The following is a 15,330-nucleotide window of genomic DNA, read 5'->3' as shown; positions in this document are numbered from 1 at the left end:
AAATAAAAAATGGAACCAAGACAAAATTGGTTCTTTGCTGCCCTCTTGTGGCATCTATAGGGAATTTACATGCCTTATGGGCTGGGCGTAAATTCTTGATTTTTTTTCTATTTGTATTACTGTAGATGCAGCCGTCAAACTCATTGAAAGCAATATTTTATTGTCATCTGCTAAAAATTTTGTTATGAAAGACTTGTCAGCTGAGTCTGTGTTGTCAGCCCAAGTCTTTCAACAACAACAAAAAACAGTAAACACGGGTTCTAAAATGGAGAAACGCTGACTTATTTATTGAAATGCGTTAAGTAATAAACATCTTACTGATGTTAACTGGAACTTTCTTCTAAATGCTTTAGTCTCTTCCTCAGATGCTCAGAGATGTCATTGAGAGGATTCCTTTTGCTGCTGAGGATTTTCAATGCCTCGCCAAATCTACTGACTTCTGACTCCCTGTAGTAAGAACATCAAAAAATAAGCACATTTCATGATGACAACGCATAAATCAAAAAGTGGCTTACAAGAGTTTGCGTTTCTGTAGGGGCCTCATCTGACTGAAATCGGTCACTGCACACTTCTTGACTGGCCTGGGGAGGAGAGGTGGAGTAGTGAGTTTGTTAGTAATATTACCGTATACAAACTTGAAAAAATGTTCACCAACAAGCATATACAATACATGTTGTATCTTGACCGTTTTCAATCTTAAAATGTCACATTTTGAACATGTGTGCATTGTGCGTGTTGTTGACACCTGCTCGACAAAAACTATACGAGACTGAGGACGAATTTTAGAGCAACTTACACTGTGCTTTTCCGGCGAGCTGTCGGGGCGACGCGGGCTGTACCAGCTGGTGCGATGAGCTCGGACAGCTCAGGCAGGGCTTCCGCGAGCACACTCATGTCTCCCACTACCGGAGTGGCCTGCCGCCGGGCTTGTGCTGCTTGACGCTCCTTTGTCAGCTTGATGATGCTTATCTCTGCGGAGGAAACCCAAACACAGAGAGGAAGCAGTTAAAGCCCCTTCCAGCCAAGCAGTATTTGTTTGGTTACTTTCCATAGCATTTTCAACGTCAAAGGTTTTAAAGGAGAGATCATTATGAGAAATATATCCAACAGGTCAAAGGTTTAATTAAATTTATAAATGATGGACATCACGGTGTCTGTTGGGACCTTTTAGGCAGCCTTTTTTTTTTTTTTTGGTTATGTGAAATTATGTTGAGTCAATTCAACACAGGCAGACTTCAATTAAGTTGTACAAACTATCATTGAGACGAATAAGGAAACTTCAATAAATAGTTTTGGTGACAAACAGCAAGCTTGATTTTCAGGACAAAAAAAAAAAAAATCAACATTTCCTTGGAACACCTGATGTGACGAAGGGTAAATTAACTTACTGTTTAGCCATCGCTCCCTCCTTTCTTTCATCTTTTCTTTCTTTGACTTGACTTTCTTTGCTTCAGAAGTACCTTTAAAAACACACATGGCCGCAAACACACACAAAGTAAGAGCTTGCTAGCCTAAGGTGACATGAGACAAGATAAAGTTATATTCAATGACACAAAGATGCTTACAAAGCCTACCTATTTTGGCAGGTATGGGGGCTACTGGAGGGTCTTTGAATGTTAATGTTTGCCTCAGGGCCTCTGGAGCAATTTTTGTACCTGAAAATATCCCAGCAGGGGAAGACTTTTGGTTTTGGGCCTGCGGAATTAAGTGCAAGTATTAGAGGTGCTATATTAATCTAGTAATCAATTATTAACGACTACGTAAATAAATATATAAATAAAGTAAGAAAGAAAGAAAAAAAGAACGAAAGAAAAAGAGACAAGCACAGGCAGCAAAGATCACAAACATGACCAGATAGTAGGGCTATACAAAAAGCAAAAAAATATCAAGATTGCGATAACGACCTATGAAATATTGTATCGCAAAGACATGCAATATTTTTCTTATGAAATGGCTATTATCTGAATTTGACCAGTCAGATGCAAACATAATGAGCATCGCCAACCAATGGACATTTTTGTAGGGGAATTGCAGTTAATTAGCAAGGAACACATGGTCTGCTTCTTTCATTCGATAAGAAAAATGTCATTATATTAGGTACATGTTAAATATTGCAATATCAATATTGCTATAGGCAAAATCCATATCTTTCATACATTGCGCAGCCCTACTAGATATTGTAGTAGTTCATAACATGGTTGCAATCATATGCAATTGTGTGCTACCGTATGCAGCACACATACACGTCCCATAGTCATTTTGTGTTTTTTCTGTGAATTGAGAGAACATATGATTTACCTCTTTATTTATTGTTGTTAATATCTACAACAGAGGTCTCAAACTCCAGTTCTCAAATGATCGGGGTCGTTGTCAGCCCCCTGCAGAATTTGCTGATAATTTCGATCAAGTGTGCTACAGGTGGGAAACTTCTAAAACATACATGACAGCGGCCCTCGAGGACCTGAGTTTGAGCCCCTTTATCTACAATATTGGGGCGAGGGTGTCAGTTGTCTTGCTCGTGGGCAACTCGACTACTATCGCAGAAACTTCCATCAAAGTCCACAATGTGATATTAAACTATGGTCCCTTGGATCTAAGCTAGTACAATTATTGTGGTTTGATGTAATGAAAATGTGGGAATTCTTTCTCTGTCACTGTTGCCATGAGTTACTGTGGTCGAACCAAAAGTAGCATGTTATTCTTCTCAAAATGTCTTTTTGAATAACAGTTAATTAGCAAAGTACAGCAGGCGTTTTTCATTGGTTACTTACTTGTATCTTCTCTGTAACTTTAGGAGATCCACTTTCCACATGTGAATGACTTGGCTGATGAATTTGGAAGGCGACAGGCTCGTCCGACCCTATGGACGTAGCACAGCTCGGCGGCCAGGTCAGCTTCACAGCTTTCTGGTGCAACCTCTGCCGGACGTTCTTAATTTTCCCAACCATTTTCCCGAAGAGTCAAGCTAGTTTAGCAATATTGTGAAAAAAATTTTAATCCCGAGCTCGCCCTCGGGGTTTGGCTTCTTTAACGCTGGCAAACGACGTCTTCCTTGTCCGGTTCACCACGGTCTCAGTCTGGTTTACGGAGCACTTAGCGCCACCTTGTGTTCTGGAGTCAAAATACCCGAATGTTAGTCACTGTACTTGACTCTGAAATTTGATGACTCTTCCTCAACAGATTCAAATGAAACTGACCTAAAACCTATTCTGTGTGCACGGAAAATTAACAGTATGTAAGGGTTAATGTTGAATTTCTGTGCTTGTGTTCAGAATAACACCCTAACTATTATATAGCATCTGATAAAATGAGTTTAGTTGGACATGTAATGCTTTTCAAATGTCTGGTACGGGTCATCCTTTATCATGAACTCTATCGAACCCCTGATGCATCTTGAAAGGTAGTGAGCAACCAATGGTCACTAGAAAGGCAATATATCCCACGATACAGCATGTCGACACAGAAAAAATGATATTTTTGCTTTTGGGATATTGTGTGCTTCATGGCAGAAACCCCAAATGTAAGAAGTGTGATTGTGTGATGTACACTCCCACCAAAACTACTAATTTTCCAGCTAGTCTTCACTTTCCACAAAAAAATGCAAACAGCATCACATGATTACATGTGGTTTATTTGCAAGGCTCCTGAGAAAACAAGCTCAAGAAATTGCTGTGTAAAAGCTGGACCCAGATAATACCATGGCGATGACCCCGACACACTGATTCAATCTTAAAAAAAAATAACAGTACGCCACTGTGATCAGGCAAGGAAGTGGTCGATATTGCAGAGCCAAAACATTTTTCTCATACTGAGCACTGAGCAACCACACTGTTCTGGCCTGTGTAACAGATACCTGCCTAATACAGTGTTTCTCAACGTTTATTGAGCCAAGAGCAGGCACATATTTTAGATTAGAACATAAAAGAAAAATGTGACAGAAAGTACTGTATATTGTATATTGAAATAATGATGATCTCGTGATTTACTCACAAATTAATATATAAAATGCAACAGGTGGAAACAGGTTCATTGGACCTTTTGCCAACTAGATGAGCATGTCATTGTTCTTCCTGTCACTACACTGTACATTGCTGCCATAGATTAACCAAGACATTATTGTAATAGAGAATTAATAATTGTCTTATTAATTCCATTAAATATGACCACTTCCGCCACTCAGTGATTGGTAATCACCAGTCTAATTAAAGTGTGAACAGCATTTGCAGTGGAAAAACTTTGATGTCTGTTGGATGCGGATCTCTTGGTCTTGGAATGGCGGCCGCCTTGTATATCAAGGCTGTTGTAGGCCTGCAAGCTCACAACTCTTTTTCCACAACTTCACTTGAAGCTCAGAGTCATAGGAGTCTTGGGCTGATTGCCTCTTTTCTCCGTTGTACAGGTAGCAGCCACCCACTCCTTCCATCTCAGCGGCAGCTGCAGCATACATGATGATCGAGGCACCCTCAGCTGGAGTCTGCGCGGAAAAACAAAAGAAAAGTGACTAAGTTTATTACAAAGAATTTTGAAATTTTGACAATGTTTTGGGGGAAAATGTTACATTGGCAGAGGTGGAAATGGCAGAAACAGCATCAACATTACAAAAGCTAATTTTTAGGGTATACCACTGTGTATAGGCATACTGTTACCTAAAATTAGAGTTAAAGATTAACATACATATTTGACATACCCTAAACAAAGTCTTTGCAAATGGCTTTTTGAGTGCCTGTGCAAGGGTCCACAGGTTGTCGTAGAGTGCCGTGTCCACCATCCCAGGATCCACAGCGTTGACCATCACTGGGAAACCTTTGGCTGTCATCTGCTCTTGGAGGTAATAAGTGAAAAGCACTAAGGCTAGTTTGCTTTGGGCGTAGGCACCATGAGAGCTGTAATTTAACCTGGTAGGGGAGAAAGGAGGTAAGATATTCATTTGGTTGTTGTCATTTACTTAACAGAGACTTGGATATCATCAAGATATGTAGATACCACAGGTTTTTTAGAAATATGATCACAACTAATAACTGCCTAGTCACAGTTCACTCTTATAAATTCATCCAATTAGCCTCCCCCCGACCCCCAACCCCCTGCGGAACATTTCCTTAGCTATTTGCTGAAAAACTAAACTTTTAACGTTTTAGTCTCTCTCTGAAACACCTCCACATGCCACAAGATGCTGCTAAGGCCCTGGCTAATAGGAAAGTAGTAATGGAGTCACTGTCAAGTATGTATGTTGAAGTGACATGTTGACTTTTTCAAAGATTGTGTACAAACGGGAGGGGCTCTAGGGTTAATCAGTTTTGTTGATGGAAGAAGTTTTAGAGAGTCTTTGCGGCATGTGAATCTTTTTGCTTTACTTGAATGGCTATTAAAAATCAAGTTAACAGCTGACGGAGATTTCATTACTATACTGCTTGACAACTTTGTTTTATGGATTGTGAAGCCACACTTCCAGTGCATTTTGTTGAAACGAAATCATTTGTAAGCCATTTATATTTAATGATAAAAGTTGTAAGATGAGTTAATAAAGATATGAATGCATTTTGCGATCATTTGTTGTATATTGACAATTTCAACGTTTTATATGGGCAATTAAAAACATTTAAATTATTACATTATTTTTAACCATTCAAGGGCAGGGCTCACTCTCGCTCTGCTGTAAATAACATATCAGTATATTGAGAACGCAATTTTTAATTGTTAAAACTGTGTCCCACCTTAGCCACTTTTGTTGTTCTTTGCAATTAATTCAGTTGAAGCTCATGATTGAAATAACAAGGAAAGAAATATGTTCACTTTCAAAAATAAACCAAGCAAGGACGTTGACACACTCTTTTACCTCCTGTTCAGATCCTCCATTTGTATAATCCCGGCATAGTGTGTTGCAGAGGACATGTTGACAATTCGGGAACAGCAGCCTGTCCCCCCTGATCTCTTCAGAAGTTCAAGCAGCAGGTTGGTCAGTAGGAAGTGGCCGAGGTAGTTGAGAGAAAAGTGGAATTCAAAGCCATCTTCGGTCTGCATCTCAGGAACCAACATGGTCCCGGCTACACAGTTATAGTATAATATAGTGATTATGGTGAAATTTGCCACAGTACTCATTATTATCACAAAAGTGAAGATATTGAAGACGTGAACAAATAAACATCATTTGGTCCGTACAAATACAAATTGATGCATCCATTACGTATGTAATATTCTTGTCCACCCTGTGGAAACAGCAATCCTCGGGTAGTGCAAGCGTAGCTTTTTAATGGTAGAATGCGTGAATTTGTAAAATAATCTTTTTTTGATATTATCTCATCAATGACACTGCTATACTGAACTTGCTAGGGATGGGACGGTACTCGGGTTCGGTGCACTATATACAGCATTTTTTCGGTTTTGCAATTCACTTTGCACTGACGTTGTATGTGTGTGAATGCCTGTTTTGCAGTCACCCATTCACAGTGCATCTGACTGACACTGTAAAACAACCAGCATGAGTGGAAGATTTGCGAAACGAAAATGTGAAGAAGCACCTAAGCGTTGACAGACATTATACTGTCTGCAAGAATTTGAAACATACATACGTACAATATTTTTTTTCCTGATATGATTCACGTTAGACACACGGCAATCAAAAAGGTGACACCAGCAAGATAAGTGTCTATTGAAATACTTTTGAACACATCTATCAAACCACTTAAAATAACGACTAGATAATAACCTGCAGCCCTTGTGAGTGGTCAAAGATGTGTGGTTTATTCACTTCATAAAAAGGCACAACCTATGTTTTATTGAGCTCGTGGTTCCACACCGAGTTGGATTCGGTGTGGGTTGACTGGTGACACCGTCAGACCATAAGTATGTTTTTTTTGTTTAATTTTTTTTTTTTAATAGTAGTACTGCCACGTGTTTACAATGTTGAAGTTTAACAACATGAAGCACTTTGACTTACAGGGTCATGTATGCAAAGCGCTCTACTAATACAGATACAAAATAGCTTACCATTATTAACCAGAAGATGTAGGGGAAGCCCTCGGCCTTTGAAAGTTTCGACAAATTTTCGCACTGAATTCAGCGAAGTCAGATCCAGAAAGAGAAACTCCGCTGGAAATTGATTACAAGTTAGTCAGGGAACATGATCTTGAAAAGCGATTAAAAACAGTAGCATTCACACGGACATGTTGGTAACATATGAGCATATGGTAACACAAAAGTTCAGAATTCATGTTTATGAGATTAAGGCTCAGTTGTAATATTTTTAGAGAACTTTTTAAAGAATTTTTATTTCCCTTCTCTTTAAATGATGCCCAATTTTTAAGGAACATGCATTTGTGGCGTAAGCAGAACATATGTGCGTTATCCACAGACTCAGTTGTGATGGGAAAAAATAAACAGCCTTAAGAGTAGTGAGAAATTAATGGCAAACATTGTCAAGGAAGTATTCACAGAAGAAGTTTAAAAAACCAATAATAATTACCTTTTCCCTCTCTGCATTCTCTCTGAATTGTCCTTGCAGCAGCCAAGCCCTCCTCTTTTTCATTTCCAGCTGGAGATGACGATGAGGAATGAGGGAAGACTCATTAGACAACAAGTAGCTCTTGACTGATATTTATAGCTCATAAAACTATACATGAATATAAAAATACTTGCGACATTGAAATCAAATACTTTAAAGTTGAGGCTATGTATTCTGAAATTTAAAATATGGAGACGACTAATCCACCAGATCTTTTGGATGAGAATTAGATTTTTATTTCTCAAATGGTTAAATCTTAACATGCAAGAGAAAGGTCCTAATTCAAGATGCAAACCTATGTTTTAAACACAATTAATGACATCTTGAAATTAAGCAGAGGGTTCAAGTTTAAGGAGGTGCTGAAAAAGATGTATGGGATATGTCAGGATTAGGATTTTTAAATACAGGGGTTTGGATTTTATTAATACCAAAGGTGAGTGCAAAGTGATGAGACAAAAGCCTACCAATAATTACATGCATGCCAAGTCTTGCCAGATGTTTTGCAGTCTCATAACCCATTCCTCTTGTACCACCAGTAACAATGCCAACCCTTCCATTCTGCTTCTGTAAGACTGTAAAAAAAAGCAGAGAAGACAACATGACAACACAATGCAACACATGTTTTTTTTTCAGGTTACAAAATGTTTGAGTTGTCTGTGACACTGATTAAAAGGCAATACATAAACAAATAATAATGACTGAGATTTAAGTAGCACCTTTTTAAGAACCCAAGGAGGCTTTAGGCACTCACAGAATTATGCATCTGAAGGACATGAATTAAGTGCACAATGGTGAAAAAAATTACAGTCGGGGACTCCCATCCGTATACATGCCGATTGACCCTTGTACACATACCAACTCGCTGTAACAGAAATATTGTGAACCCTCTTGCTGCTTTTAGGAAACAAGGTTGCAAGGCATCACATATACAGTACTGATCAATTTTCTGTGTTGGAATGGCCAAGTCAAATTCCAGACCTGAATCCAATAGAGAATCTGTAGAAAGTTCTGAAAAGTGATTTTCACAAAGTCTCTCTATATGATCTACCTTAGCCGGAGCTGTTTTGCAAGGAAGAATAGCCAAACATTGCAGCCTCAAGATGTGCAAAAAGGATGGAGAGATAACCCAAAAGACAAGCAAGTCTTTTAAAAGCAGCTCTCTACTTTTCATTTTTTATTCAATAAAAAAAAACAACTTATAAATATATGACTTTCATTCCACTTAACGATTGTATTGATTGTTCACAAAGAAATTCCATTTTATTTGCAGGCTGAACTGTGGCAAAAGGTTAAAAAGTTCAAGAAAATTGAACACTTTCACAAGTCACTGTATACTAGCTAGAGAACAAGTTCCTTCCAATTGTCCATGATATTCTTTGTAGAATAACAGTGTTATTAAAAAAAAACGAATAGATCTTTCGTCTGAAATAGCACACTTTTGGCTGCTTCAGAACCACCTGCACATTCTAATAATATGCATAAAAAAGATGATTGAAAACTTTCTTTAGCAATTGAAGATTTGAACGAGAGGTATTGTTTAACGTCTAACGAGTGTGGCACGTGGACTGACTCTGAACTGTGAGTCGGACGTGCTAACTAGTGGCCCACCGTTCCGGGATGATTAACAAAATGCTTTTTATTTTATTTGTTGACTGTAATCCGTCTGTAAGTGTCAAAGTGAGCATTAATGTTTTTTGTCTATGACTTCAAGTCAACTGAGAGAGGCTCAAGACCACAGACAACCAAGTCAAGTTAAGCAGCACAGAAAAAGATGGATGTACAACTGTTCTCTTTCATACCGAGAACTGTTCAGTTGCTACACAGTCTTGATCCATTTTGCATGCTTTGGGATAAACCATGCAACTATTCAAATAAGTAACACTGTTGTGCAGATTAAGCGTAATAAGGCGCCAATGCTTAATGCCCTCCTTGTGACTCTCACATGCTACACCACACAATTTGGTTTGGCTTTTTTTTTAAACAGTATATGGCTGTGTTTTTAATTATATATATATATATATATATATACACACACGCACACACGTTTATACATATACATACATACATATACATAGATATATAAATAAATTCTTTTAGGGCTGTCAAAATTAAAGCGTTAACTCACGATTTATTTTTTAAAATAAATTGCACATCTTGCAGAGCCAATTTCAAACGCTGTACCATATTAGCTGTTCATCTTCAGCACTTCCTCTCAGAACAAAACACCATGCTTAAATTACCACTAGGACTTGCAAACCAACACTGCTGGAGTGTGGTGCTTACAACTAAAGTTTACTGTATAAGTTTAGAGAATTGTTTCTAAAAAGAAAAAATCCTGTAAAGATGATTCTTTGAGTTAAAATACACTTCATATTTGTTGATCTTGCATTAATTTTATTATATTATTAATATTATAAGTAAATGTGTGTTAATTTTTTTTGCGATTAATTAGTTAAAAATATACAGCACTAATATACATACATAGACACACACATATATACATACGCATGCACGCACAAGAAAGTTGCAAGTTCTAAAAACAGCAAGTCAAATCTGGTTTTGAACATCCCCAAGTAGGCCTTATGTCCGAGTTATTCAATTTATTAGTGTGTCGCTCATTAGATAGAGAAAACAATTAGCCAGCCAGTGGAGTAGGCCTGATGTTAAAGATATTCAATTTATTATACTTATTATCTTCAATTGCAATCAAAAGAGAATCTTACTTTGTCAAAATAGTGAGAGCATTGAATGTTACATGACGAGGGAGTCCTGGAAATGGTGATGGCAACTGATACAGAGAAGCAAGATTTTCCCAATGATTGCCTCATTTAACAGTGCTGTCAGCTCCAAAAATGATTTGGGGCGAATACATTGTTATTTTTTTTTTTTTGCAGCGCACTAAAAACACAACTTCTGGCATTCAAAAATTCATTGAAATATGAAATAAATAAATACAGGTACGGTATACTTTTTTTCCAAGCAGTAATTCGTCAATTTAGCATTTTTTAGTAGGCAGCTTACAATATTACCAAAGATGGAAACGCATTTTGATAGCATCCAGAGAATTTCTGTCCTCCATATTAGCATGTTACATTCTATTAATAGTCACTAGCTCTTTTAAGGAGCTCGGCTTTGAAACCAGAGCCAAGTTCTGCTGTGTACAAAATGTCTAAAACTGAGAAAGAAACAAAAGGGTTAGTATATGTTGGGGAGATGTGAGTCAGCTTTCTGGCTCCTGTTTAAGGTGCTGTTGAGCAAGGAACTGTCCAGCTCTCCATCTCAGAAATTGCCACTCCGAGTATGCATGCGTGTGAGATGGCTTGTGAGGTCTGCAACTCAAAATATACATGGCGTAGGGCGTGAGTTGAATTTCCACGTCAGGGATTAGAAACGGGTTAATAAATTAAATTAAAAACTATTTTACGTCAAAAAGTATTATTTCGTGGTGCCAAATTATCCAAGCAGGTATTATATAATGGTATAATAATAGCAGTTTAGAAGTGTATATATATATATATATATATATATATATATATATATATATATATATATATATATATATATATATATATATACATATGTGTGTGTGTGTATATATATATATGTATATATATATATTTATATATATATATATGTTTGCTTTTGTACTTAAGTAATTTCAGAGACTGCATTTTCTTTTGGTTAAGTAAAAAGGGGGAATCAGTATTTCAACTTCTTTTTTTTTTTAACCCTATACATATGGAATTGAGCAGTTTTGCCACCACCTCTGCCTTAATCATAATAAGAGCAACGAAAAGACCACTTGTAATCTATGGGAAAAAAACTATTATTTTACAGTTTAAAGTAAAAAAAAAATAATGCCAATTGTTACTAATACTGTGTAATATTCCGCAAAAAAAACATACAATATATTCTCAATTTTAAAGAAGCCAGGAAAAATAATAAACAATAATAAAAAAATAATAATAATGGAGCCAACCTGGTAGGATAAACGATCTGTTGAATATCTGGTAGATGAGAACTCTGATTCCACAGTAGTAAAGTTTGAGTAGAGGTACCAAAATAGATAGTGGATTCATGCTTCCTCTTCCTGCTTCGCCGGCGTCCAGCTGTGTGTGCACTCCTGTCGGTTGTCTGGAAGGAAACGAAGTAACTCGCTTTAGTTCCGCCCCCAAAGTGAAGACGTCACTGAACGTCAAAGGCGTCAGAAAAAAAATATTTCCCAATATAGAATGACAACTAAATACATGCTGCATTTGATGTGATTAAAGAGTTCTCCAAAGTCACAGGTATGTATTTGAAATAAAAGTAAATGTGAGCGTATGACCATTAAGGAATAATAATGATAAAAAACTATATCTAGGAAGCATGATTACCAAGGATCACCAAATGAGAAATTCTCTGAATATATAAAACTCCCCAAAAATATAAAACAGAACAAATTCTTGCTAAGAACATTTTGGTGTTGATTTCCCCTTTAAGGCACAGTAAATAATATAAAAAGACACACTACTAGAGTGTACTGGGATAAAAAAAGAAACAAAATGCATATTACTGTAAAAGAAAAAAAGTAAAGCCTTTTTGCCCTTCATGAGATTTTACTTGCGATTGCGTTTAACTGTACTCTTTGTAGCTCCACTTGGTCTATGAGATGAAGTCCCTCTTGTCGTTCAGTAGTCTTCAATTAATGGGTCACCCAGGATTTGTTGTTGGAAAAACACTGTACTTCTCAAGATGGAACAGTCTTATCCACAGGGTAAGTGATAAAACTTTACTGTGTTTAAAGCGAAAGAACATGACGCTGAATTAATCACAAAGATTTGTATTATAGAAAAACACCCAGGAATTTCTGTGGGTGATCACTCACCATTCCGCTTGCTGTTAATTAGGTTGGAATTGCTACTGTACAAGAATTAATTGATGTTATACACATTTTGCGGTAAGGTTATTTCTTTTTACCCCTCAGGGTATTTCATGTTAAGAATACTGTGCTTCTGAAGCTTGCAGTGTTTAAAGAGCGACCATGGAAAAGTTCCGCAATCGCTTGGGCACAAATCCCTTTACACACTTGATGAAAAGCAGCTCAGTCTTAGCTATAAAAGTGCTTTTGATAGCCATCATTTCTATGTACTGTTCGTCCTCACCAGGGCCTCAGCACCGGGGGTGTGCTAGAGCCTATTCCAGCAGACTTTGGCTAAGAGGTGGGATACATGTGTGTCAATTGCAGTGCACATATAGACAATAAACCAGGGGTGTACATCTTTCCAATAAAAGACGATTCGATATCTCAATACTACAAAACTTTTTTTTTCCGACCCAGTACCGAGCGGGATTGGTACTGGGGTACGGGCAGATGCTTCTGTCCACTGTAGCAGGTGGGCTGTGCCCCAGTAGAGATTCATACCTAGCAACTAGTGATGGGCATGACAGTCCTTTAATGTGAAATGAATCGCATCTTGTACGCGTAGAGGCGAGAGAAGCCTTAAGCGTAAAACCTATTTTGTGCATACGCGTGGTGGGTCTTGTACACGCGAAACACATTTTGGGACGTACAAAACATGTTTTCGTACGCGGTATTTGCCATTCCGCTTACGTAATTGTGGCTTGTACGCGATATTTCGTATTGCGTACACTCGAAACTCATTTTTGTACGAGGTATTTCACATTACGCTTACACAATTGTGGCATCAATTTACGTCGTTAAAATATACTCATATACAGTGATAAAAAATATTGAAAAAAAAATGGGCCATATTGTGTTTGGCTGAGCAATGATATTTCCGAGATTTATGATATGCATCACGCTCGAGACTTCCCTGTCTCCTATTTGTATGCACATTCCAAATTTTGAATGTTATTATGCATATAGAGAAGCAAAATAAAACGTTTTGTATTCAGGTTGAATAAAAATAAAATTAAAAAAATCAATTCAAGTGATGATTTTAGTTTTGTTTAACACGGTGCATTTCCTCAATTTTTTTCGTATGGTTTCACGCCCTTCTACATTTATAAATGGATTGGTGCTCAAGAAAAGGGTAATGTGTTTACAAGTAGTTCTTTTAGTATTTATAGGTAGTTTCATAGTAATAGTGCAACTCGGCATAGTGTATAGGTTTGGGTTTCATTCAAAACACGAAACATTTACACGCTTGCGCTAAACATCAATGCGTATTTCGTTTGTGGATCACTATAGCATCACACGAGCGCACAGAGACAACCGTGACAGCAATAAAAAATAAATAAACTATTGAATGGAAATCGGGAACTGAAAATCAGAAATCGAATCAAATAGGGACTTGAATGAATCGTTACGTCCCTAATTATTAGAGTCAGTTCGTCAAAAAGATTCGTTCAAAACATACGTTCACCGAATCATTTGCAAAAAATAAAAAACAAGAAATACACACTCACTTTACTTTTATTCAGTTTATTTGGGTTTTGCTGTCAGTGTAGGGAGTCATGCTTCAGAGGTGCTTTGGGACACATGGGACGCACCGCAGCTTCTCATTTAGAACTTTGACCCCCCCTTCACTGAAGAAAGGTCCTACCTGTCTGTTCCTCATCCCTATGTCGCTCCACACCACGGTCGATGTTGCACACATCCAGCCAAAGGTCATGAAGCATTTAACTATAGAGTCCTGGCGGAGGGCGGTTAGTCTTTGGAGTATCAAACATCAGATGCTGTGCATGTTTAAAATAGTTTAAATAAAATCTACATCAACGTCCTAGCAGTTGAAATAGTCCAAATCCCAGCTTTTTCTGTTACTTTCCACCAATTTTGAATACAGTTCGGTAGGCTCAAAATTTACCTTACCCATAATGCACCGCACAGCCAGAGATCCACGAGTCACTTATTATGAAGAGCACAATATGCGGATTTTCACAAGAGATGTGCTGATGAAGCCTAGTGAAACGTTTGAGGCCTTCGTCATACCGATTTGGCAAGAGTAAAAGCCTCAAAGCCTTTTAAGAGTATCACACACCGGTGACATCTGGTGGTCAACGAGAGTCATAGCAGCTACAATCCTCAAAGTGATACATTGATTTATATTCCAATTTATGACTCATATATTCAGTCTTACAGTTGTGTCTTTCTAATGGTCATCATGCACACGTGAGAGCCGGACCGTTCCGACAAACTGCCCAGCTCTGGATTTAATGTAATTTGAACATTATCATCTATAGAACAAGAATCAAGAGCTGTTGCTCCAGAACTTCCCATCATATGAACCACTAACCCACCTTGCCTACGAATTGGGGAACATATTTTCGACCATTGGCGTCTTTCTCCTGCCTAAACTTCTTCGCTTTCCGTTTTGGCTATCAGACTTGAAGGGAACTCACTGTCTGATAAGTTGAAAAGCAATAGGGCTCTGCAGGCTGGAGCGGGTGGATTGAACCATTTGACGTAAATGGAGAGGGGGAAGGCGTCGAGAAAGTTTCCTAAACAAATACGCTTAATTTTGCCGCCAATGCATTGTAAATTAAATATATGAGTAATTATATGTTTATTACTGAGTGTCATATTATTTCGTCAGGATTATAATTTCATTAGGGGCACTTCTGGGCCCCTGTCGATCATGCGCCCATAGAATTATTCTCCTTATTCCCCCTTTGCGGCGTCCCTGACTGTAGGTAACGTGATTTACTCGTAATAGAGTGTTACTATACCAAAAAAATATTAGAGTAATTTTGCCACCTGTACAAATGTTACGGACACCAATCCCACCTCTGCAATCTTGAGCAATTTGCCTTCAACACCCGTCAAATTTGTACTTTTAGATGTTTTCAATCTCTAACAAATTTGTCCCACTGATGAAGGGAAGCCCCAC

The 15,330-nt window shown here is 37.8% G+C and overlaps 2 protein-coding genes across 2 annotated transcripts; both read right to left on the bottom strand.

Annotated features, from left to right (window-relative positions):
• Window positions 1–143: 143 nt before the first annotated feature.
• slx9 (SLX9 ribosome biogenesis factor) lies at window positions 144–3,097 on the bottom strand. The gene is made up of 6 exons (XM_088292074.1): window positions 2,772–3,097; window positions 1,575–1,695; window positions 1,389–1,460; window positions 797–971; window positions 516–581; window positions 144–447 (listed from the first exon to the last, which is right to left on the bottom strand). Exons 1-6 carry the CDS (start codon window positions 2,946–2,948, stop codon window positions 324–326), a joined length of 735 nt encoding a protein of 244 aa, XP_088148200.1. The 5' UTR covers window positions 2,949–3,097; the 3' UTR covers window positions 144–323.
• A 513-nt stretch (window positions 3,098–3,610) lies between these two features.
• On the bottom strand, window positions 3,611–11,621 carry dhrsx (dehydrogenase/reductase (SDR family) X-linked). Its single transcript, XM_088291155.1, has 7 exons — window positions 11,478–11,621; window positions 7,963–8,070; window positions 7,460–7,528; window positions 6,985–7,086; window positions 5,834–6,041; window positions 4,688–4,895; window positions 3,611–4,474 (listed from the first exon to the last, which is right to left on the bottom strand). Exons 1-7 carry the CDS (start codon window positions 11,575–11,577, stop codon window positions 4,292–4,294), a joined length of 978 nt encoding a protein of 325 aa, XP_088147281.1. The 5' UTR covers window positions 11,578–11,621; the 3' UTR covers window positions 3,611–4,291.
• Window positions 11,622–15,330: the final 3,709 nt, after the last annotated feature.

The sequence above is a fragment of the Idiotropiscis lumnitzeri genome, chromosome 3, assembly GCF_059441095.1.
Source record: "Idiotropiscis lumnitzeri isolate Australia: NSW breed Sydney's pygmy pipehorse chromosome 3, RoL_Ilum_1.0, whole genome shotgun sequence".
In the NCBI taxonomy this organism is placed as follows: Eukaryota; Metazoa; Chordata; class Actinopteri; order Syngnathiformes; family Syngnathidae; genus Idiotropiscis; species Idiotropiscis lumnitzeri.
The sequence above is the reverse complement of the archived record's forward strand: the minus strand, read 5'-3'. Positions and strand labels throughout refer to the sequence as shown.

Excerpts from the sequence above, each read along its gene's own strand:
- dhrsx (XM_088291155.1), bottom strand. The coding sequence starts at position 11,577 with ATGAATCCACTATCTATTTTGGTACCTCTACTCAAACTTTACTACTGT. Across the intron at positions 8,071-11,477 it reads CAGATCGTTTATCCTACCAG|TCTTACAGAAGCAGAATGGA; the intron begins GTTGGCTCCATT and ends TTTTTTTTACAG. Across the intron at positions 4,475-4,687 it reads TTGCAAAGACTTTGTTTAGG|ACTCCAGCTGAGGGTGCCTC; the intron begins GTATGTCAAATA and ends TTTTCCGCGCAG.
- slx9 (XM_088292074.1), bottom strand. The coding sequence starts at position 2,948 with ATGGTTGGGAAAATTAAGAACGTCCGGCAGAGGTTGCACCAGAAAGCT. Across the intron at positions 1,696-2,771 it reads AAGTTACAGAGAAGATACAA|GCCCAAAACCAAAAGTCTTC; the intron begins GTAAGTAACCAA and ends TTAATTCCGCAG. Across the intron at positions 448-515 it reads CTACAGAAACGCAAACTCTT|GGAGTCAGAAGTCAGTAGAT; the intron begins GTAAGCCACTTT and ends TTCTTACTACAG.